The sequence below is a fragment of the Caretta caretta genome, chromosome 3 (genome assembly GCF_965140235.1).
Source record: "Caretta caretta isolate rCarCar2 chromosome 3, rCarCar1.hap1, whole genome shotgun sequence".
Taxonomy (NCBI): Eukaryota; Metazoa; Chordata; order Testudines; family Cheloniidae; genus Caretta; species Caretta caretta.
The window spans coordinates 68,230,018-68,254,215 of NC_134208.1; the positions used below are offsets into that span (position 1 = coordinate 68,230,018).

Below are 24,198 nucleotides of genomic sequence, written 5' to 3' on the forward strand. Positions count from 1 at the left end.
CTACACTACGGAATAAGGTCGAATTTATAGAAGTCGGTTTTTTAGAAATCGGTTTTATATATTCGAGTGTGTGTGTCCCCACAGAAAATGCTCTAAGTGCATTAAGTGCATTAACTCAGCGGAGTGCTTCCATAGTACCGAGGCTAGAGTTGACTTCCAGAGCATTGCACTGTGGATAGCTATCCCACAGTTCCCGCAGTCTCCGCTGCCCATTGGAATTCTGGGTTGAGATCCCAATGCCTGATGGGGCTAAAACATTGTCGCGGGTGGTTCTGGGTGCATATCGTCAGGCCCCCGTTCCCTCCCTCCCTCCGTGAAAGCAAGGGCAGACAGTCGTTTCGCGCCTTTTTTTCTGAGTTACCTGTGCAGACGCCATACCACGGCAAGCATGGAGCCCGCTCAGGTAACCGTCACCCTATGTCTCCTGGGTGCTGGCAGACGCGGTACGGCTTTGCTACACAGTAGCAGCAACCCCTTGCCTTGTGGTAGCAGACAGTACAGTACGACTGGTAGCCGTCATCGTCATGTCCGAGGTGCTCCTGGCCACGTCGGCTGGGAGCGCCTGGACAGACATGGGCGCAGGGACTAAATTTGGAGTGACTTGACCAGGTCATTCTCTTTAGTCCTGCAGTCAGTCCTATTGAACCGTCTTATGGTGAGCAGGCAGGCGATACGGATTGCTAGCAGTCGTACTGTACCATCTTCTGCCGGGCAGGCAAGAGATGAGGATGGCTAGCAGTCGTACTGTACCATCTTCTGCCAAGCAGCCATGAGATGTGGATGGCATGCAGTCCTTCTGCACCGTCTGCTGCCAGCCACAGATGTAAAAGATAGATGGAGTGGATCAAAACAAGAAATAGACCAGATTTGTTTTGTACTCATTTGCCTCCTCCCCTGTCTAGGGGACTCATTCGTCTAGGTCACACTGCAGTCACTCACAGAGAAGGTGCAGCGAGGTAAATCTAGCCATGTATCAATCAGAGGCCAGGCTAACCTCCTTGTTCCAATAAGAACAATAACTTAGGTGCACCATTTCTTATTGGAACCCTCTGTGAAGTCCTGCCTGAAATACTCCTTGATGTAAAGACACCCCCTTTGTTGATTTTAGCTCCCTGAAGTCAACCCTGTAAGCCGTGTCATCAGTCGCCCCTCCCTCCGTCAGAGCAACGGCAGACAATCGTTCCGCGCCTTTTTTCTGTGCGGACGCCATACCAAGGCAAGCATGGAGGCCGCTCAGCTCACTTTGGCAATTAGGAGCACATTAAACACCACACGCATTATCCAGCAGTATATGCAGCACCAGAACCTGGCAAAGCGATACCGGGCGAGGAGGCAACGTCAGCGCGGTCCCGTGAGTGATCAGGACATGGACACAGATTTCTCTGACAGCATGGGCCCTGCCAATGCATGCATCATGGTGCTAATGGGGCAGGTTCATGCTGTGGAACGCCGATTCTGGGCTTGGGAAACAAGCACAGACTCGTGGGACCGCATAGTGTTGCAGGTCTGGGACGATTCCCAGTGGCTGCGAAACTTTTGCATGCTTAAGGGCACTTTCATGGAACTTTGTGACTTGCTTTCCCCTGCCCTGAGGCGCATGAATACCAAGATGAGAGCAGCCCTCACAGTTGAGAAGCGAGTGGCGATAGCCCTGTGGAAGCTTGCAACGCCAGACAGCTACCGGTCAGTTGGGAATCAATTTGGAGTGGGCAAATCTACTGTGGGGGCTGCTGTGATGCAAGTAGCCCACGCAATCAAAGATCTGCTGATATCAAGGGTAGTGACCCTGGGAAATGTGCTGGTCATAGTGGATGGCTTTGCTGCAATGGGATTCCCTAACTGTGGTGGGGCCATAGACGGAACCCATATCCCTATCTTGGCACCGGAGCACCAAGTCGCCGAGTACATAAACCGCAAGGGGTACTTTTCGATAGTGCTGCAAGCTCTGGTGGATCTCAAGGGACGTTTCACCAACATCGACGTGGGATGGCAGGGAAAGGTTCATGACGCTCACATCTTCAGGAACTCTGGTCTGTTTCAAAAGCTGCAGGAAGGGACTTTATTCCCAGACTAGAAAATAACTGTTGGGGATGTTGAAATGCCTCTATGTATCCTTGGGGACACAGCCTACCCGTTAATGCCATGGCTCATGAAGCCGTACACAGGCAGCCTGGACAGTAGTCAGGAGCTGTTCAACTACAGGCTGAGCAAGTGCAGAATGGTGGTAGAATGTGCATTTGGACGTTTAAAGGCGCGCTGGCGCAGTTTACTGACTCGCTTAGACCTCAGCGAAACCAATATTCCCACTGTTATTACTGCTTGCTGTGTGCTCCACAATATCTGTGAGAGTAAGGGGGAGACGTTTATGGCGGGGTGGGAGGTTGAGGCAAATCGCCTGGCTGCTGGTTACGCGCAGCCAGACACCAGGGCGGTTAGAAGAGCACAGGAGGGCGCGGTACACATCAGAGAAGCTTTGAAAACCAGTTTCATGACTGGCCAGGCTACGGTGTGAAAGTTCTGTTTGTTTCTCCTTGATGAAACCCCCCGCTCCTTGGTTCACTCTACTTCCCTGTAAGCTAACCACCCGCCCCTCCTCCCTTCAATCACCGCTTGCAGAGGCAATAAAGTCATTGTTGCTTCACATTCATGCATTCTTTATTCATTCATCACACAAATAGGGGGATGACTACCAAGGTAGCCCAGGCGGGGTGGTGGAGGAGGGAAGGAAAATGCCACACAGCACTTTAAGCACAGCACTTTAAAAGTTTACAACTTTAAAATTTATTGAATGACAGCCTTCTTTTTTTTGGGCAATCCTCTGTGGTGGAGTGGCTGGTTGGCCGGAGGCCCCCCCACCGCGTTCTTGGGCGTCTGGGTGTGGAGGCTATGGAACTTGGGGAGGAGGGCGGTTGGTTACACAGGGGCTGTAGTGGCAGTCTGTGCTCCAGCTGCCTTTGCTGCAGCTCAACCATACACTGGAGCATACTGGTTTGGTCCTCCAGCAGCCTCAGCATTGAATCCTGCCTCCTCTCATCACGCTGCCGCCACATTTTGAGCTTCAGCCCTGTCTTCAGCCCGCCACTTACTCTCTTCAGCCCGCCACCTCTCCTCCCGGTCATTTTGTGCTTTCCTGCACTCTGACATTATTTGCCTCCACGCATTTGTCTGTGCTCTGTCAGTGTGGGAGGACAGCATGAGCTCGGAGAACATGTCATCGCAAGTGCGTTTTTTTTTCTTTCTAAGCTTCACTAGCCTCTGGGAAGGAGAAGATCCTGTGATCATTGAAACACATGCAGCTGGTGGAGAAAAAAAAAGGGACAGCGGTATTTAAAAAGACACATTTTATAAAAGAGTGGCTACACTCTTTCAGGGTAAACCTTGCTGTTAACATTACATACATAGCACATGTGCTTTCGTTACAAGGTCGCATTTTGCCTCCCCCCACCGCGTGGCTACCCCCTCAACCTTCCCCCCTCCCTGTGGCTAACAGCGGGGAACATTTCTGTTTAGGCACAGGCAAACAGCCCAGCAGGAATGGGCTCCTCTGAGTGTCCCCTGAAGAAAACCACTCTGTTTCAACCAGGTGACCATGAATTATATCTCACTCTCCTGAGGATAACACAGAGAGATAAAGAACGGATGTTGTTTGAATGCCAGCAAACATACACTGCAATGCTTTGTTCTACAGTGATTCCCGAGTACGTGTTACTGGCCTGGAGTGGTAAAGTGTCCTACCATGAAGGACGCAATAAGGCTGCCCTCCCCAGAAACCTTTTGCAAAGGCTTTAGGAGTACATCTAGGAGAACCACGAATGCCAGGGCAAAGTAATCCTTTCACATGCTTGCTTTTAAACCATGTATAGTATTTTAAAAGGTACACTCACCAGAGGTCCCTTCTCCGCCTGCTGGGTCCAGGAGGCAGCCTTGGGTGGGTTCGGGGGGTACTGGCTCCAGGTCCAGGGTGAGAAACAGTTCCTGGCTGTCGGGGAAAACTGGTTTCTCCGCTTGCTTGCTGTGAGCTATCTACAACGTCATCATCATCATCTTCTTCTTCTTCGTCCCCAAAACCTGCTTCCGTATTGCCTCCATCTCCATTGAAGGAGTCGAACAACACGGCTGGGGTAGTGGTGGCTGAACCCCCTAAAATGGCATGCAGCTCATCATAGAAGCGGCATGTTTGGGGCTCTGACCCGGAGCAGCTGTTCGCCTCTCTGGTTTTCTGGTAGGCTTGCCTCAGCTCCTTCAGTTTCACGTGGCGCCGCTTCGGGTCCCTGTTATGGCCTCTGTCCTTCATGCCCTGGGAGATTTTGACAAAGGTTTTGGCATTTCGAAAACTGGAACGGAGTTCTGATAGCACGGATTCCTCTCCCCAAACAGCGATCAGATCCCGTACCTCCCGTTCGGTCCATGCTGGAGCTCTTTTGCGATTCTGGGACTCCATCATGGTCACCTGTGCTGATGAGCTCTGCATGGTCACCTGCAGCTTGCCACGCTGGCCAAACAGGAAATGAGATTCAAAAGTTCGCGGTTCTTTTCCTGTCTACCTGGCCAGTGCATCTGAGTTGAGAGCGCTGTCCAGAGCGGTCACAATGGAGCACTCTGGGATAGCTCCCGGAGGCCAATACCGTCGAATTGTGTCCACAGTACCCCAAATTCGAGCCGGCAAGGCCGATTTAAGCGCTAATCCACTTGTCAGGGGTGGAGTAAGAAAATCGATTTTAAGAGCCCTTTAAGTCGAAATAAAGGGCTTCATCGTGTGGACGGGTGCAGGTTTACATCGATTTAATGCTGCTAAATTCGACCTAAAGTCCTAGTGTAGACCAGGGCATAATTTTTAAAAATTACATCTTGGATTTTGGAGCACAATTCTGCAGCAAGTGATAGAATCTGCTGCAATTTCTATGACTGCAAATTTGCATGACACATAAATACACAAGGCCCTAAATATAAATACATATAATATCTTAGTCACTGTATATAATACTGATATATTGGTCTGCTCCTTCATCCTTCATTCACATGAGTAGTCTTAAACTCAATGGGACTGTTCACAGGAGTAAGATCTGCTGGATTGTGCCCACGTAAATATCATCATTCAAAGTCAAAACTGATAAATCTTTAAAATATTCTCCTAAAGCTAATAAAACTCTATAGTGACCAATCGGAGATTAGTAAATACTAATGGGAAATTTAGTATATCCACTGGCAGCGAACAGACAATTACTGTAAAAGACAGCGCAGAATGTTTTCCATTTGATTTCCATGCCAGGTGTTCTGTCTAGCTGTCTGTGATTTGTTTGCATTATTTTACTAATAGTGTTTTTATATTATTAGATTTGTAGTTACTGTCAAAGTATATACTTCAGTGAACAAAGTATGTCCCCTAAAATTGGAAGAATTCTTAGAGATATGTCATAGGTGTAAAGTGTTTTGATAACTTAATAAAAAATATTCCAGTCTCTTTCATCTCAACAGTGCCACTGAAGAAAAATTAATCTTTAACCTTCATATTAGCAATTCACATTTGCCCATGGTTGTTGATTTCTGTCTGATTTCAATATCTGAATTTTGTATCATACTCTTCTTTCTATACAGTATAATTAATTTGCTGCTTAGTCTCAGTATCTTTGTTTGTTTTTAAAGTGTTAATTACAGTAGCTCTTCCATGAATCAATTGATTTGTTTTCATTTCTTCACTTTATCAATTACTGTTTAGTCATATTTTTTGTCACAACACATTGGTTGGTAGATGGAGTTAAAAACCCATGGAAAGGTAGAAAACTCCAGCTCAAAGTTCAGAGATGATGCTTTGGGCTCTGGAAAGAACAAAGTAGGGGACACTACTTTCCATAGGTTTCCAGCTTGAAAGAAGAAGTGAAAGCACAGCAATGGAGAAATTAGTCCATCTGGAATCACAGAATCATAATGTCCTTAAAACATTGAAAGGCCAATTCAGAAATACCAAATGTTGTTTTATTGGAACATTGAGATATTTGTCTTTTTCTGCTTGTTTCCTGTGCACCTCAAAAATTCTGATGAAATGGAAACTCACTCTGAAGTTCACATTTTGCTTGCTACCCTCTAGGGCTGCTTTGTGTTTAAACCAAGTTCCAAGAAGAGAAGGATATCTTCACAAACAGGTTAGTACATTTTGATATATATTGCTATGCTTTAGAAAGGACCACTTGATCCCATAAGCCTCAACTCTGATTTTATTCTGTAATGTCCACATATGGATTTCATTTACTCCCCAATGCCAACACAATATTGAAGAGCTGTCATCTCTTCAGCAGCAGCATCCCAGCTAGTTATTAACTGCTATGAAATTTCTTCATCTCCAGAGCTCTGCCTTCATTGCCTTCTTCATCTTTATAGAAATCTTTTTTCAGGAAAACTTTTTCTCCATACTGTCATAAACAGATATTTTGTCAAGCCAGTAAACAATAACTGCTAAATCAAAGGAGAACCACGATTGGTAGGCATTGAATACTCTTATCTAATCAGAAATGATGCATCATTCAGCATGATGATCATATTTTACTTCGCTTGTCTGATTTTGGTGAGGAAGAGGTCAGAAAAAAGCCGTTTGTACCCCTAAGGTTCTTGTCCATTTGTTCTGCATTATTTATGCTTCCCATCCGTCAGCCCCCATGTAGTATTCACCATCAGAGAAGAACTAGACAGGACCGACTCCCCTTGGACGTATGAGTAGTGCTGCTCAGTTCCTGTTAAGAGCAACACAAGGGACGTCCTGTCCTTACTCCCAGGTTGAGAATGCTGACTTGGCAGCACTCCTAATCCCTGCTAGCCCCAGAGCTGTCAAAAGCAGTGATAATTTGAATGAAGAAGAGTGCGGGGGGGGGGGGGGGGAAGATGAGCCAGTTTTTAAATCTCATTGGAAAACACTGCAGATTCCTTTATCACCAGAGGGATATACTGTAACACCTGCTTTAAAATTAATCCAAAATAATTTTCTTTCCCCAGGCCTGGCATGTCTGAAACCCCAGGAGCTTGAGATTAGGAGATCTAGCCTAGGTTTTCTAACCATCAGTACAGAGCACTACTAGATAACTAAGACAGTGATTGGATTTTATCATGGGATAGACTTGGGACATCACAGTAGAATTTTTATTTTACTGAAACCTTTGTTTGTGTTAACATTCTGCTAAATTAATCTTCCTAAAATTGATGTTGCTCCAATTTAGCAGCCAATATGTGTTATCACTATCTTTTGGGAATAGTTCAGTGAAATTTAATACAAATGTTAACTAATTTTGCTATTGTAAACCAGTCAATGTTTAGAATAATCTTTTAAATATATTTTTGGGAGATTTAGCATGCTACTGGATTAAGTGAAATATCTAGTTAATTACTACAGTCCTAGAGGAGATGACATTCAACTGAGTAGGAGTCATCTATGTATTTTTATTTTTTTTACCTTGAGGAAAGGAAGAATCGGGGCGTCGCCAGATATACAAATCAGCTCTCTATCTTTTAGCTGTTCGTCATGTGGATCTGGCCATTGTTAAAAATATTGGCTGATCACTGCATGCTTGCACACACACATCCCCTTCTTCCATCATCTACTCAGGACTAAATTTTTAATGGTGTTTAGGTACCTAAAGATGCAGGTATAGTACCTGGTGGAATTTTCAAAAGTGCCTATGCGTCTAATGCCCATTAGGGCTTAAAATTCTATTAAAATCTGATTGATTGAAAATCCCGGTAGGTCCCAAGATGTATCTTTAGGCACCTAAATACCTGTAAGTGTGTCCCTCAGTCCAAGACACTGATTTTGTGTACCTTTCTTTCTGGCCATTCAGAAAATGGACTTCAGGTATGCATTTATAGGTGGAAGAGAAGGCCCTGCATATGCACAGACTTCTACTAAGGCCTAAGAAATAGGCAGTGCTCTCTTGTTTGTATGTCCAGCTTTTTGGCCCAGTACTGCAAGATGCTGAGTACTTTCAAATTCCATTAACTTCAGACAGAATTGCTGGTACATCACACCTCTCAGGACCAGATCTTTGTGCAGACTTGCACCTAGCATCTGCTGTCTAGAGGCTTGTGAAAAAAAAAAAAAAATTTGGTCTGATCACACATGGTAGTTTGGTCTTGCAGGTCTTTTCTTTTTTAATTAACTAAAAGCAACACAAAGGATCCTGGAGCCATTTAAATAGCTTTGTTAGTATAGGTCATTGGTTACCAACTGGTTGATTGTGATCGACTTGTCGATCGTAGAGGATCTCCCAGTCGATTGCGATCTCCGGCAGCAGTGCAGTGTGGCTCCCTGCTTACCCCACCCCACGCCGCTCCTGGAAGCGGCCACTGCAGCCTCGGGGGTGGGGGTCAGGGGTCTCCCTCGTGTTGCTTCTGCCTGCAAGCCGGGAGAGCTGCGGGGCAGTGCTTGCAGAGAGGGGCAGTGCACAGAGCCACGTGTCCCCTGCTGTCCTCACCCCAGGGGCACATTGACCCTTTCCGTGAGCAGTGTGGGGCTGGGGTAGGCAGGGAGCCTGCCTTAGCCTCAGTGCACCCACCGCCAACCAGGAGCCACTGGAGGTAAGCGCTGCCCAGTGGGACGCCGCACCCCAACCTCCATCTCTGAACCCCCTCCAGGAACCAGCGCCTCATACCCCCTCCTGCACCCCAGCCCTGAGCCCCCTTCTGGAGTCAGCACCCCAAACCCCCTCCTGCACTGCAACACTCTGCCCCAGCCCAAACACTCTGCCCCCTCCTGCACCCAAATTCCCTCCCAGAGCCTGCACCCTTTACCCCCTCCTGCACCCCAACCTGCTGCTTCAGGCTCAACCCAGAGCCCCCTCTCACTCTGTGAACCCCTCAGCCCCAACCCCCTGCCCAAGCCCAGTGAAAGTCAGTGAGGTTGGGGGAGAGCGAGCAATGTAGAGAGCGGAGGATGGAGTGAGCGGGGCAGGGCTTTGGGGAAGTGGCTGGGTAGATCCTGAGTTGCCCTTAAATTCAAAAAGTGATCTTGGGCGTAAAGAAGGTTGGAGACCACAGGTGTAGGTAAACAATAAGATCTTTGATGGGGGTTCTGTTAATCACAAATAGTGATACGTTCCCAGGCACATCAGCTGATTAATTTCTTACTTCTGAGGGAATTATGCACCAAGAAATTTAAAATTATGCACACAATATTTTAAAATTATGCACATTTTATTTGTCAGTAAACAAATGTGGCTCCAATATGGCAGTGGGGAGCACAGGCCACTGGCTGTATTGAGGTGAGAGATCACCCTGAAGCCGCCACTTCCCCCGGTACAGAGACTTGGCAGTGAGGCTGCACCTGACTCTTGACACAGTGCAAGGGGTGGGCCTGCCCCAGAAATGCCCCAGGGCCCTGCCCCTCTGCGCCAGCTGTGGGTGGGCAGGCTCAACCCAGCAGGATCCAAGTGTGGAGGGGCTTAGATTGGGGGAATCCAGGTGTCAGGTGAGAGGTTTCTGGGTGGGGCAATCTGGGTGTGAGCAGCTCAGTGGGAGATCTGGATGCACAGAGGCTCGTTGGTGGGTTCCAGGTGCAGGGGCAATGGGGTTCTGCAGGGGATCCAGATGAAGGTGGTTGGGGCTTGGGGGGGAGTGGGTCTGGTTATGGGGGGCTCAGTGGGGGATCTGGGTGCTGGGGGAGAGGGGCTTGGGGGGTGGGGGTCCAAGTGCAGCTGGTTGGGGATCAGTGGGTGGGGGCTCATTAGAGAGCCCCAGTTGAAGGGGGTAGGGCTTGTCAGGGTGAGGGTTCAATGGGTCTGCTTAATGGGGGAGCCCCAGCTGCTGCTGAAGGGACACTGCATGCCGGGCTCCCACTTCCCCCCCATGATTCCCCTATCTTCTCCATCCTCCTCCCCTCACTCCCACATTTCTTCCCCCCCCCCCCCCGTTACCCAGCCCAACCACGGGCACTCACTGTTGCACAGAATGGAAAACAGGAAGGCTCCCAGAACACAGAAGGAGAGCATTACTGGCACTAGGATCCAGGAAGCTGCTTTCAGCTGCAGAGTCATTGGAGCCATGGAGAGACAGCTTCCTTCAGCTGGGCAGCTCTGCGATTGCAGAATGTGGGGGCAGGGACAAGTAGCATGTAAACCCTTGTGGCCCCCCCCATGCCTCGCCACTGTTTGGAGGGGGGCAGTCCCCCCCAGAAAACTGCACCCATGGTCACCCCCCGCCTTCCTCTCCTTGCCCCCATGCTCTTCCCTTTGCTTCCCTGCTGTTTTCTGCAGGGAAACACAGGAAATCTGCAGGGTTGGGAGTGTGTATTTTCTGCGGGCATGCAGTCCTGCAGAATCCCCGCAGGAGTAATTTCTAGACACTAGACTGCAGCTGATTGTTCAGTACCTGATCATTAAAGGGAACTTGCAGTTCTGTTGTAACATTATTTTTGTTTTCATGTCTTTTGTCAAGGTTCCTTCCCCACTCTGAACTCTAGGGTACAGATGTGGGGACCTGCATGAAAGATCCCCTAAGCTTATTCTTACCAGCTTAGGTTAAAAGCTGCCACCACCAAAGTGTTACACAAAGAACAGGGGAAGTGCCCACTTGGAAATGTCTCCCCCCCACAATATCCCCCCAATCCCTACATTCCCTTTCCTGGGGAAGGCTTGATAAAAATCCTCACCATTTTGCATAGGTGAACACAGACCCAAACCCTTGGATCTTAAGAACAATGAAAAAAGCAATCAGGTTCTTAAAAGAAGAATTTTAATTAAAGAAAAAATAAAAGAATCACCTCTGTAAAATCAGGATGGTAAATACCTTACAGGGTAATCAGATTCAAAACATAGAGAATCCCTCTAGGCAAAACCTTAAGTTACAAAAAGACACAAAAACAGGAATATACATTCCATTCAGCACAACTTATTTTATCAGCCATTTAAACAAAACAGAATCTAACGCATATCTAACTAGATTGCTTACTAACTCTTTACAGAAGTTCTGACCTACATTCCTGCTCTGGTTCCAGCAAAAACATCACACAGGTAGAGAGGACCCTTTGTTCCTCCTTCCCCCCCTCCAGCTTTGAAAGTATCTTGTCTCCTCATTGGTCATTTTGGTCAGGTGCCAGCGGGGTTATCTTAGCTTCTTAACCCTTTACAGGTGAAAGGGTTTTTCCTCTGTCCAGGAGGGATTTAAAGGTGGTTAGCCTTCCCTTTATATTTATGACATCTTTGCTACTTCAAAGAGAAAAGTTAATCATTGTATCCATCCTGCATTGCCCTGACAGTTAACTGAACTCTTTATCTAACCTTCAGCCATTGTATCCTTCCAGGTAGTGTTAGCTGTCCTCTAAGCCAGGGGTTCTCAACCTTTTTCTTTCTGAGGCCCCCCCAACATGCTATAAAAACTCCACGGCCCATCTCTGCAACAACAACTGTTTTCTGCATATAAAAGCCAGGGCCAGCAATTGCATGGGGCCCTACGCCACAGGAGCCCACATGAAGCTAAGTGCCTCAGGCTTCTGCTTTAGCTCTGGGTGGTGTGGCTCAGGGTCCTGGGCTTCAGCTCTGCATGGCAAGGCTTATGCTTTCTGCCCTGGGCCCCAGTGAGTCTAACACTAGTCCTGCTTGGCAGAACCCTGAAACCTGCTTGCGGCCCCCCAAGGGAGCCCCAGACCCCTGGTTGAGAACCACTGCTCTAAGTTACAGCAAGTCATGCTGATTGAATTGCATTTGTGAGAGTTAAAGGTAGTTACAGGCTCTGCATGCACATTTTTAAAAGAGGAATCCTACATGAAGTAAGATTGTAGTTGTGGATTTTTTTTAATTGAAAAATTACTTTATTTTCAAATGCATTTTCCCATTTCTCCTTCCAGCTTTGCATCTACTTCTTGGCTGAAGGCAGGTTTAGGGGTTCTAAAGCAAAGCAGCACCTAAGATGCTGAGTGCAGAATGTCTCAGCAGAGAGACATTAGGACACTGCTAACAAAAAGGGTCTGATGTTTAAGAAGTGCTTATTAACTTGAACGTTCAGGCCCAGATAGTTTGTCCCTTAGCTTCTTCCCATAAAGAGCCAACATGGAGGTGAGGAAAGGTTGGAGATGGGGACCAGAAATTTAGACCTGGTCTGCACTTAAAAGTTTTGCTAGTGTATGTCAGGAGTGTGAAAAAATCACATGCACCCCCAGCTGACATAAGAATGTTGGCAAATGTAAACGCTGTGATACCACCACAAATGTGCTTTCTCTGGTGTAGTTTATTTCATTTGTGAACTGGAATAAGATATAGTGGCAAAAGTTATTATTTGTATTATGCCATTCTGGGACCCCTGATCATGGACCAGGACCCCTTTGGGCTAGACCAGTGGTTCTCAAACTTTTGTACTGGTGACCCCTTTCACATAGCAAGCCTCTGCGTGCGACCCCCCCCCCCCAATTAAAAAACACATTTTTGTATATTTAACACCATTATAAAAACTGGAGGCAAAGTGGGGCTTGGGGTGGAGGCTGACAGCTCACGACCCCCCATGTAATAACCTCGCACCGCAACCCCCTGAGGGGTCCCAACCCCCAGTTTGAGAACCTCTGGGCTAGACATTGTACAAACACTCAACAAAAAGATGGTCCCTGCCCAAGTTCCTTAGTTTCTTCTGGTATAAACTGCATCTCCACTGGGAGGTTGCTAATATTGCTATACTGGCAAAGCCTTCTAGTATAGACCTGATGTTACTGTGGAATAATGGAGGGGGACCAGAGACCCTATTGCAAGCACTGTGGAAGACCCCATGACTGGCTGGCTGAGTGGGCTGAGAGATGGAATGAAGCAAGTTGGACAGTTTGGGGAGGGGGATATTTGTAATAGGGGAGACAACTGCTAGTTTATCCAGCTGCAAGGTGGGGTGTGGATGGTTGCCAAGCAAGGTGGCCCAATGCAGTGGTTCTCAACCAGGGGTCCAAGGCCCGCTGAGGGGGCCGCAAGCAGGTTTCCAAGGGTACACCAAGCAGGGCCGGCATTCGACTTGCTGGGTCCCAGGTCAGAAAGCCGAAGCCCCATGGCCTGAGACTGAAGCTCAGGGCTCCAAGTCCTGCCACCCAGGGCTGAAGCCGAAACCTGAGTGACTTTTTAGCTTCACAGGGCCCCGTTTGGAATGGAGCCCTGGGCAATTGCCCTGCTTGCTACCCCCTAACTCTGGCCCGGACTTTTATATGCAGAAAAACAGTTGTTGTGGCACAGGTGGGTTGTGGAATTTTTATAGCACGTTGGGAGAGGGGCTTCAGAAAGGATAAGGTTGAGAACCCCTGGCGTAGTGGAAAGAGCATTGGACAAGGATTCAGGAGATCTGGATTCTAGTCCTGGCTCTGCCACTGGCCTACCGGCTGATTGTGGGCAAGTCACTTCTGTCTCTGTTCCTGCATTTTAGAGATGATGATAATGATACTAACCTCCTTTGTAAACTGCTTTGAGATCTGTGGATGAAAAGTGCTATATAAGAGGTAGGTAGGTATGTATGTATTTATTCATTTATCTTTTTGTCTCAGTTTGGGACCAGTGGTGCAAGTCAGCTCATTCACCAACTCCTCCTGGCAACAGCTTCTGCATACTTCCCTCTCTTGTTCTGCCTACCTGATAGATACATGCAGTTAGTAGATAAATAATGGCTTGTTATGAATGAGGATAGATTTCCTTTTCAGCCATTGTATAGTTTTCTTATGAAAAAAAAGTTTTGTTTTTATAAACACCATTATGATTGCCTTTTATTTTTATTTTTCCAGCTGACTATTTTAGTGAAGCTAAAAATGATTCAGAGAACAGTGGTCTTCGATTTGCTACTTGTCAGTTGTTATGGAAGCAGATCAATTCTGAAACGGAGGTGGGTCCTGCTACTTAATACTAACTATAATTTTTACATTTTAAATCAATTCTGGTGTTTTGTTTTGTTCTTATTTTTCTGAGTGATTTCCTTTAACTGCTGACAAGATGAATGGTCTGGCAGGAAGAGAGCCAGAAATGTGGAGTGCGACTGAAACCTCCATAAGGAACATATAAAAAACACCCCACTGGTACACTGTTTCTAACCATGACACACATACCAATTCTGATGCATAAGCTTCCCTGCCTTACCTTACCAATGGTCCTCTTTGCTGTATCCTGGTGTATTGCCACTGTCTGATTCTAATCCAGTTGTGTGTTTTTTCTAAGCCACAGTGAAGTTTAGGCTGCTCTAAACCTCAGTTTTGTGGGGTATAGGGTATCTCAAGGTCCATGGTGGATTAGGCCACGTCGGCGCTACCCGCCGGTCGGTAGGTAGTGATCAATCTATTGGGGATCGATTTATCGCATCTAGTGTAGATGCGATAAATCGATCCCCGATCGCTCTGCCGTCGACTCTGGAACTCCTCCACAGTGAGAGGCAGAAGTGGAGTCGACGGAGGAGCGGCGGCCGTCGATTCTGCACTGCGAGGACGCCAAGTAAGTGATTCTAAGTCCATCTAAGAAACATTGACTTCAGCTATACTATTCTCATAGCTGAAGTTGCATATCTTAGATGGATTTCTTCTCCCCTCCCCCCCCACCCACCCACCAGTGTGGACCAGGCCTTAGAATACATGCTGGTGAATGGAAGACAGATATGTGCTAATATGACTGAGCGCTTAGTCTGATGAACTGGTATCAACAGTGTCTTTTGTATACCAGTGAGAAGTCCTATAATGATAACTACCTCAAACAAAGCAGACTGTTTTAGGAAAAATAAAATGTTTCCTCAACCTCTTGGTTACTTGAGGCCTTATGAAATTAAGTAACCTATAATTAGGAGCCCAAAACATTTTAATAAGTTTAACATTGCAAGATGGAGCAGATGAAGAGAGATTTTTATTATGATGGGTTTTTTTGCGGGAAAGCAATCCCAGAAGATATTCTGCCTACTAGTCTTCCCTCCTCACCTGTTTCTCCCTTCTTCCTCCCCCTGTTTAAAGAAGAACTTGCACCCTGTAGTGAACTTAATATATCTGACTGAAAACATAAAAGCAGTGATAGGTAGTGGGGTTTTATACTTTTCTGGCTGTGTTTTCCAAAGATATATATTTAAATCAGGGCTTGCTCCCATGCAGCTCATTATTATTAATATTCAGGTCGACTTCTGCAAATAGTTTTGGACACAAAAAGATGAGGGGGGAAATTTTTGAAAAAGTCGGACTGATTTGTTTTGTTATTTTTTCTAAATGAACCATTTCAAGATTTCATTTTGAGATGATGTTTGAAATGTTTCATTCAACCAGAATAAAAACGTTTTCATTTCAGAGAGGAAACAATGAAAAATTTCAGGTTTTGGTTTGAAACAAAGCAAATTTGGGGGGTGGATTTTTTTGTTCGACCACTGAATCAAAAAATAAATTATTCACTCAACTCTAGTAAAGATCTAGGGTCTTGGTAGAACAGTTCAGTGCAACCATGTACTCAATGTGCAGTAGTGGTCAAAAAAGCAAATAAAGTGTTAAGATACCTAAGGCTCAGAGGAGGCAGCAGCAGCTGGCTGGTCACAGCGCCTAAAGCCAACCCCATAAGTGATTTTTGTTGTAAGAAGTATGTGATTAGGTTTTGGTTGGTAGAGATGAAACCATCTGTCCATTACATTTTCTGATATTCCTAAACAGGACTACAACTTCCCTGTCAATTCCAGCAGAAGGAATATTTTGGGCTGGAAATAGAGAGCCACAAATAAACACATTTGATAATTGAAGGAAATAGAAAAATACTGCGAAAGTATATCTGTCTTTATTGATTTTTTTAAAATTATTTTTTCACGTTGATCCCAGTATGAAAATAATTTTTCAAGGATAAAAGGGAGTAGAGTTATGGTGACAAATAAGGCATGTGTTCGCTGAAGATATTGTTTCATCATCTAAGCCTAATACTTTTCTTAGCTGATTTTTTTTCCTGTTTAGATTTAAAGGAATTGAATGTTGACTCTCCTGTGTAACTGTAGAATTTACACAGAAAATGCTTTCAGGTGTTCTGTAAGACAATAGGGATTTAGAGGAGTAGATATGGACATCCTGCCAGAAAATAATTGCACTGTTTTGTACATCCAGAGGTCACTTGCTTTTTCGTAGCTAAATACATTTTTTTTCTCCTCTGTGCCTGAATCATTTTTAAGATTACTGTTCAACCTGTCATGCAGCAACATACTTAAACAAAGATGCAGTATTCCTGAATTTATTGAGATGCTTGATCAAAGCATCAAGGGAAAACAGAAAGCAACACTTCTGTTTCTGCCACCTAATAAATTATACACTCTGGTCATAATTGGCAGAAAAACAGAATATTAATTTAGAATTGGACCCTGGATAATTTGCTTTGGGGCTTTTAACAACCAGTAAAGTGACAAGAGGGAAGCGGGAAAGGGGGGACTCCAGTGTCTCCCCGCCTGTGTATAATAAAAGCCATGTGTGTGTGTTTGTTTTCTAGAAAATACAAGAACAACTGAATAAACAATTATTTGATAACTTAATAAGTTTTCTGAGACAATCTCACTCTGAATTCCAAACAAAGAAGACAAAATGGATGTGTCGGATGAAATCCAGTGAAATTCCTACTGCAGCTCTTGTCCTAGGTAACTTTTTTGCATTTTAAGACACTTTGTCTGTCAAACCTCTAAATTAGGTTAAAGATCAAAAGAAATTGAGTTGGAGCCTTCCAGCTATTGGAGCAAGCAGCTTGAATTTCAGAAACGTTAATAGACAAGATTCAGAGGAAAGCTGTGTCGGTTTTTCTTGTTTTTCCCATATGTATAAAGGCACAGTGTGAGAGCATCTCCACCATAGGTTTTGCCTTAGGCAATAGGAGGAAGTGGACATCAGAACATTTGGATTCTATTCCCGATTCTATTCCCATTTCTACCACCAACGTGCTGTGTGAGGTTTGTCTGATTATCTTGTTTTTTTTTTTTTATATGACATCCATTACCATGGGATATGAGTGCCTCATGAATTTATTCTCCCAATCCTCCTTCTAGATAGGCAAATATTGTCCTTATTTTTTATTTACAGTTTTTATTTTTCCAAGTACAACAAATATACCAAAACACCAGATTCAGCATAATGCTCAAAGTAAGTAAAGAGGTTAGATTAAAGAGCGGGGATAGGAGGGGTAGCAACATAATCTATTTTAAAGAGCTACAATAATCATAGACTTCTTAAAAAGTCAGCCCAAATTGCTTTGAATTTTTTGAATATTCTCCTTCTGCAGAATGTGAGTCATCTGTCAGATGCAAAGTCAGCCATATCACTGAGTGACGCATCAGTGTTTGGTGGGGATTGACTTTTCCATTTTTTCAGGATTAATTTTTTTAGTTATCAGTGTTGATCATTGGGACCGTGCCGCTTTGTTACCAGGTAATCTCCAGGTATCAGGAATACATCCATGGATGAAATTTAAGGGGGAGGGCTTCAACTTAGCATCCAATATTAAACTGGTCCTTTGACCTACCTCATAAGAGAAATAGATATTGGGGCACTCTCAAAACATAAAAGCTAATGCAATACCCAGGGAGTTACATTACCAACAGCAGTCCATATTTATGAGACTCTGGCAGGCTGGACTAGGTCTGGAGGCCTTGCAGCCTTGTATTACCCTGTCCCAGAATAGAGCAGCGATAAGTCCTCAAGGCAGCCTAGCGTGGCTGTAGAAGAGCGGCTAGTCAGAGGAGCTGCTGGAGCGACCAATAAGGGGTCGGTCAGAAGAGCCAGATAAAAAGCAAGCAGCAGAGCAGCCTTCAGTTCCTGCTTGGAGCTCGAAGAGGGAGCAGCAGGTCCCTGGATAGCTCACTGCGGAGGCAGAACCGAGGCCAGAGAAGGTTGCCAAAGACTGGGTGCCTGTCTGGCTGGATAGAAGAGCAGAAGGACCATGAAAAGGTCAGTGCAGGCAGGCTGAGCCCGGGGGACGTAGACCAAAACCTGGCCAGACCAGGCGAGAGTATCGAGATAGGCCCTGCTGGTTTACTTAAAGACTGAACCCAGGGAGGGCTGTGGCCTTGGCTAGGTGCCTGAAGAAGGCAATGTCTCTGGGAAGAAGCCTAAGAGTTATGGCCCCATATCAGAGCCGTGATAAGAACTTGGGACTGTATACCCTGGAAGGGGGGACAGCGTGTGCGTCTTAGCCAGAGGGCTGAGCTACCGAAGACCAGCCGAGAGAACCATGGGCTGAGGGAGTGGGGGTGCTCACGAGAGGAGGGTGCCACCCCATTGAAAGAACAAAAAACCAAAAGCAGGCTCACACCTAACCAAGAGAAAGGGGGCCATCCACGAGATGTGGGTACTCCCCCCCCCCCCCCCCCCCCATGAAAAGAACTGTGTTTGCAGGCACTATCTGCCAGAGAAATGGAGGCACACACGAGAGGCGGGTGCTGACCCTGTTACAGGCCTATTACCATTAATAATTGTAATAATTGAGCCTTCATGGGGGATCATGATATTTAAAAAAAAAAAAAAAGTGGGGGGTGTCTTTTGGTGAATAAGGCTTAGTCTAAAGTTGCTTTTTTAACATTAGATACAGTTGTATTTCTTGTCTCTCTTTTTGACAAATGAGGCACTGAGGAAAAAAAGATATTTGGGCAATGATTTTATTCACAGAAATTAATGGGAGTGTGCCATTGACTTCAGTGGGGCCAGGATATTACCCTTACGGTAGGTTTTTAAGGCCCGGCTTGACAAAGCCCTGGCTGGGATGATTTAGTTGGGGTTGGTCCTGCTTTGAGCAGGGGGTTGGACTACATGACCTCCTGAGATCTCTTCCAACCCTAATCTTCTATGAATCTATGTCTGCATGTCAAGAAAACACCTTTGGTTGGCCTGTAGGGCTGTAAATTTGTAGTGTAGACTCTCGGGCTGGAGCCTGGGTTCTAGGACCTTCCCACCTTCCCCCCCCTCAGGGTCCTCCTAAAATTAGGTCTAAGCTATGGTTCTATATGTTTTTTACATTTGGTTTAGCTGAAACAGTTTTACAATTGGTTAGAAAATGTCCCCATTGTACACAAATCCAGGTAGTCTATGGCAGAGTTGGTAGTTGAACTCAGATCTTCCGAGTTCCAATCCTTCCTCCTTGGAAGTGGGGATAAAAGAAATAACTAAGCAGCTCCGTTTGTTTCCCCTTAAAAATCTAATGTGTACATTGCTAATCTTTAGACTCTTTGGAGGGTGTGGTGGGGAGATAGATAATAAAGCCTTCTTGAGTTCTGAGATCTGGTATAGTGGTAGTATAAGGGTATGTCTTCACTACCCACCAGTTCAGCAGGCAGCTATCGATTCAGCAGGGATCGATTTATCGCGTCTAGACTAGATGTGATAAATCGATCCCTGAGTGCTCTCCCGTCGACTCCTGTACTCTAGCGCCATGAGAGGTGCAGGCAGAGTTGTCGGGGGAGCAGCAGCAGTTGACTCAGCGCGGTGAAGACACCACGGTAAGTCGATCTAAGTATGTTGACTTCAGCTACGTTATTCATTTAGCTGAAGTTGTGTAACTTAGATCGATTTGCCCTTTCCCCCTCCCGCCCCCCCACCCCCCGTAGACCAGGGCAAAGATTCATTCATTGTCTTTCTCCATCCCTCCAAAATTCTAAATAACAAAAATAACTGGTTTTTCCTCATTCTTGCTATTGAGAGTATTCTTGACAGCTTGTTAAGTGGACTCCAGCGCAGAATTACATCAAGAGGGATCAAACAGCTGTTTTTAAAAAAAAACAACTGAGAAATATTCAGATCTCAAGTGCCTGTTACCTTCCTTCCTCCTGGAAGGAGCTTGAGAGATATTTCTGTTGCTATCTCTAGACAGATAAAATAATCTGTGATACCATTGATTTTAATCAGCCATCACTAATATGAAATTCTGAATACAAATTTTCTTCATAACTTATAGGTGACCTGTCATTTTTTCACTCTTCTCTTTCTTGTCCATTTGAGATATCTTCTCATTTAATGATTCTGATAATAAACAGGGATAATACAGTATTGATTTTTCTTCCTTCTAGGTGTAAATGTTACAGATCATGCAATGACATTTAAAAGTCTCTCAGAGGTTCTTCAGGATAACGTTACTCCTTATGTAGTCTCACTGCAAGCCAAAGAATGCCCAGGTATATACCGTAATAGCTTTAACAACCTCTTCAAATGGTGCATGCCGTTAACCATAAATTCTATCTTATATTTTTGAATAATAAAAATTATGGATGGAAAAGACCATTTAGGCCATCTAGTCCAATCTCTTCACAATGCAAGATTGTTCTCTGCAATACATTTTCTAGTTATGTCCGGTTTTGTTTAAAACAATGAGGATTCCACCACTTCTTGTGGGAAACTGTTCTAGCTTTGTCATCCTGTTCAATTTGAAATAAAGCTGTTGCATATATTAAGATTTTTTTTTATATGATTTTATGTTTGGTCCAACCATTTCTTATTTTAAGCCTTGGGAAGAAGCAGATGTAACACTCATCATCGTTTCAGGGTAACTGCACCTGTATTCTTCCCTCTGTGGTCCACTCTAGAGGTGCCCAATCAGGTGCCAGGCCTCCAGCCATCACTTGTCTCTGGGAAGGGACCTCTGTCACACTCCCTTTTTTAACCGGGGGTTTTACAGCTGCATAGCCACATTCGATACAGTGTGACATCTGCAGCAAGACAGTCTGCCTTAAGGCGAGCACCTGGGCTTATCTTTCTCTCCAAGTGCCATGACAGGTGTGCTTTACCAGTAATCCAAATAGCTCTTTCTAAGCAAGTACATTTATTCTTAGGGCAAAAGCTGTGTGTGTGTGAGAGAGCCCCAATAAACTGATTTAAACACACACTAAACAGATCAGGAGTCACCCACCAATCTTATAGGACCCTAGAAAGGCAAAGTCTTTCCAACCCTTCAGCAGGGTCTGTTCCTTTGAATAAAAAGGAAGAACCTGTGTCAGTTCAAGCTCAGTTTTTTATACCAAAAGCCACTTCTCCGTTTGAGTCTCTGGAACATCCAGTTTGAAATAATATATGCCAACCTCCCCAAGGGTTGTACCTCTCTAGAGTTGTTTAGTTACAGTGACTCACCTTAATCACCTTCCTCAATACACAGTTTTTAGTTTCTGGAGGCGCTGTGGTAACCCTCTTCCATAGAATAGAGCACAAACATATATAAACCATTCATAAATTTTATTAAGTGGTCCCCAAAGATACTGCATTGTTTGCAATATCTGTCACAGGAAATATTCTATTATAAACTGAAATCTCCCTCTGCAAACCCTAGTCTCCTCTCTTTCAGCCACCAACTTAATGTCTCTGAGACATTTTCATAGTGAGGAGAATCACACCTGTTATAAAAAAAAAAAAAGTTTTTTACATATTTTCAGAAAAATACTATCCCTTTTTTTTTTAATGCCAAGAACAGGCCTCATGGATACGTATTTATATTGTATGAAAAAGTAACATCATCTGTTCTGTAAAGCTTTATGTATATGTTTCATTATGTACATATAGCAACTTATTTTACTGCAATCAGGAATATCTGGAATAACATTTTCTTCAAAATATATACTTTTTGTCAGCTCAAAAGACTAAAATCAATCCTAGAAATACACTCAGATCTCTTGGTTAGCCTTTTAGTCTAACTTTAGGTTAATCCAGTAGTGCACAAACAGTGCATTGCTCAAGCCTGGGGGAGAGGCAGGATCAGTGTCTGACCCTTTGATTTCCTCCCTCCGCCATCAGACAAGCTAGTAGTGTTAACTGTTATACACAGCAATCCTGATCAAGGGAGGTTTGGGAGCTGCCTGGGGAAGATGAAAATAATGCTCTGCAGAGACGATGAGCTTGGTGGGGAAAGGGAAGAAAAGACAAAAACAGGATGACCCTGGGGGATGGATGGGGGGGGAGAAGGTGTGTGCGGGGTTAGAATTCTAGGTAACTAGGTGAGAATCTCTTCATTGTGTGTCTATATGTTATAAAGGCATAAAACATCTGCTGCAGAAACTGATGGGACAGCTAATGGACTGCTCTGTAGATGTGGACTCATCTGAGGAGGATGAATGTGTTAACATTTCCCAGAAAAAGATACACTGCTCAATGGCTTCTCTTTCCAAATGGTACGAGAATGTAACAAAGGTAGGCTTTCATACTGCCAGTTTACGAAATATCTGGCTTTTAAGTCTCATAAAATTTTAATTGCATGACTCAGTCTTGTATCTAATAGTCAAAACTAGCAAAGCTAGTTTTTCATTTAGTAGTAGGTGATACCTGACCCTGAGATCATCAGAACCTAAAAGTATTCTTTCACCAGTATGAATTCAGTTTCTAATTAAATATTGTCTATCTTTTTGAAAGGTAACTTTTGAAAGTGTGTTTCATAATTCAAAAAAAAAGGTTGTTTTATGCTAATCGTTTGGAAGTGGAAGCTTAAAACTCAAATCTGACTTCCTACCAAATGTTGTTCTCTCCAGACAAGATCCCTGAAGTATTTGTTTTGAAAAACAAAGTATGAAGAACAGATAACCTGGGGAAAGGCACATGATCGGCCTTTTACACAAGCTATCTGAAGCCAGCACTACACAGGCAGTTAATAAGAAAGGAAAACCTTCCAAATGTTTTATATTTTCTCACTATTGAAAAACTAAAAATTAGGAACACAAATATTTTACCAAAATTATTGAGACCCTGAAGGTCTCCTCTGGTTTCCTTACTGGGTAATTGGACAAAAAAGCATAGAATAATTTTCCTTTTTACTTCGTATTTACATTGATTTCAGTGGGATTTATGTGCTTTGCTGAATAGAAATGGACTTTAGTATGTTCATAAGTCTCTGCTAAATTGGGACCTAAATATCCATGCTCCAGTATCTCAGCTGAGATACAGGAGAGATCTACTGAGGGACAGGAGGAAAAAGAATCCTACTCTTTACTCCCAGTACTGGGAAGTCATTATGCAGATTCTTCTTTAACCTAATTTGGAATAGATGTTATGGTCTTAGCACAGCTCCTGAAGCAGAGTAATAGAGAATCTGTGCAACTGGGGATGCTTCATCCATTTTCGGTTCCCAGGCATGCCTGACTAGCTACTGTGATTTTCACAAGAAGTGGTGCACATCTGTGTGCCCACCCCAAATTGTCCCTCCCCTTGCCCAGTGGAACCACACCAGAGGGCTCTGCAGCGGTAAGGGCTGGATTGGCCCTTGTTGAAGAATAGCTTTCTTACCTATTCTCTGTTATAGCTATTTCATTTAGGTCACAGGAGAGGAACAGTGGTACTGTACACAGTTAGAGAAGTACCATGTGTTCCTTAAACAAAACGTTTTGTTTATTTTGGTTAAGTTGTCCATGTGGTAATAAAGTGTTATATCATGGGAGACAAGAGACTTACTCTGTATCCTTTCCCAACTTTTGTTTTATAATATATGGACAATGGCTTTGAAGAAAACAGGTTCTGAAACTCCAAGCAAAAAAAGAACTTCCTCTTCCAGGCACTGGCAATCTCCTCCAATTGTGGTTATCTTCAAGGACATGGAAAGTTTCACAACGAAAGTACTTCAGGACTTCATAGTTATCAGCAGGTAATGTGCCCTGAGGTTTTGGACTGGTGCTCTTTTACTCTCTTCCACTTTTTCTAGTTGTTGCCATAAAATTAAAGGCTGGAGCTCAGGTGTCACTTTTTTGCTTGAGGTAGTAACCTGCCCACTTTGCCGTGAGAATGCAGGCCAAATCACTTAAGTGCTGATTTGGCCTGCATTCTCCAGCGTTTCTCCCCATATGCCCAGAAGGACAGAGAGGTTCTCCATAATTCACTGGAAAAGAATTGTAGAGTGACTCAGCTACCTGCAGCACAAAGAACCCTTAGATATGCCCCCAGAAGTCCCAGCGACACTGGTGGTTGAGGGGGTGCTGCAGCAGTAAGGACATAGTAACTCGAGTACAGCTTCTCAATGCAGCTGCCGAGATCCAGGCTAGGCTAAACAGGGTTCTCAGACTTCATTGTTGATCACCCAAGCTAACTCTGGAGTGACAACATACCCCTTTTTGATTGTAAAATCCTGGGACACGCAGTATCCCTTTACAAGGGCATGAAGAGGATTGAAAACTGAATCAGAAATTTGGAGAATCGCAATAGTGGTGCAGGTGAGCAGGCCGTGGAAAACAAGCACTGTTGGCAGTAGAAGTGATGAACTGTTAGAATATTACCTAATTTCCGGTGTTCTGAAGTCTTAAAGGGGTGGTTATTGTCATGGTGCCTGTCTAATG

The 24,198-nt window shown here is 44.6% G+C and overlaps 2 protein-coding genes across 4 annotated transcripts in view; one reads left to right on the forward strand and one right to left on the reverse strand.

Annotated features, from left to right (window-relative positions):
• Positions 1-24,198, forward strand: part of ORC3 (origin recognition complex subunit 3) — a 75,554-nt gene that overhangs the window by 8,878 nt on the left and 42,478 nt on the right. For all 3 annotated transcript variants that reach the window (XR_007355903.2, XM_048845039.2, XM_048845040.2), the window contains exons 2-7: positions 6,086-6,140; positions 13,718-13,815; positions 16,413-16,557; positions 19,969-20,073; positions 21,918-22,072; positions 23,377-23,513. Coding sequence is in view for 2 of the 3 variants with exons in the window: in XM_048845039.2 (XP_048700996.2) it covers positions 6,086-6,140; positions 13,718-13,815; positions 16,413-16,557; positions 19,969-20,073; positions 21,918-22,072; positions 23,377-23,513 (695 nt within the window). In the remaining variant the exon portion in view is untranslated. The remainder of the gene's footprint in view (positions 1-6,085; positions 6,141-13,717; positions 13,816-16,412; positions 16,558-19,968; positions 20,074-21,917; positions 22,073-23,376; positions 23,514-24,198) is intronic.
• Positions 2,631-4,531, reverse strand: LOC125634397 (zinc finger and SCAN domain-containing protein 32-like). Its single transcript, XM_048845063.2, has 2 exons — positions 3,885-4,531; positions 2,631-3,296 (listed from the first exon to the last, which is right to left on the reverse strand). Exons 1-2 carry the CDS (start codon positions 4,469-4,471, stop codon positions 3,239-3,241), a joined length of 645 nt encoding a protein of 214 aa, XP_048701020.2. The 5' UTR covers positions 4,472-4,531; the 3' UTR covers positions 2,631-3,238.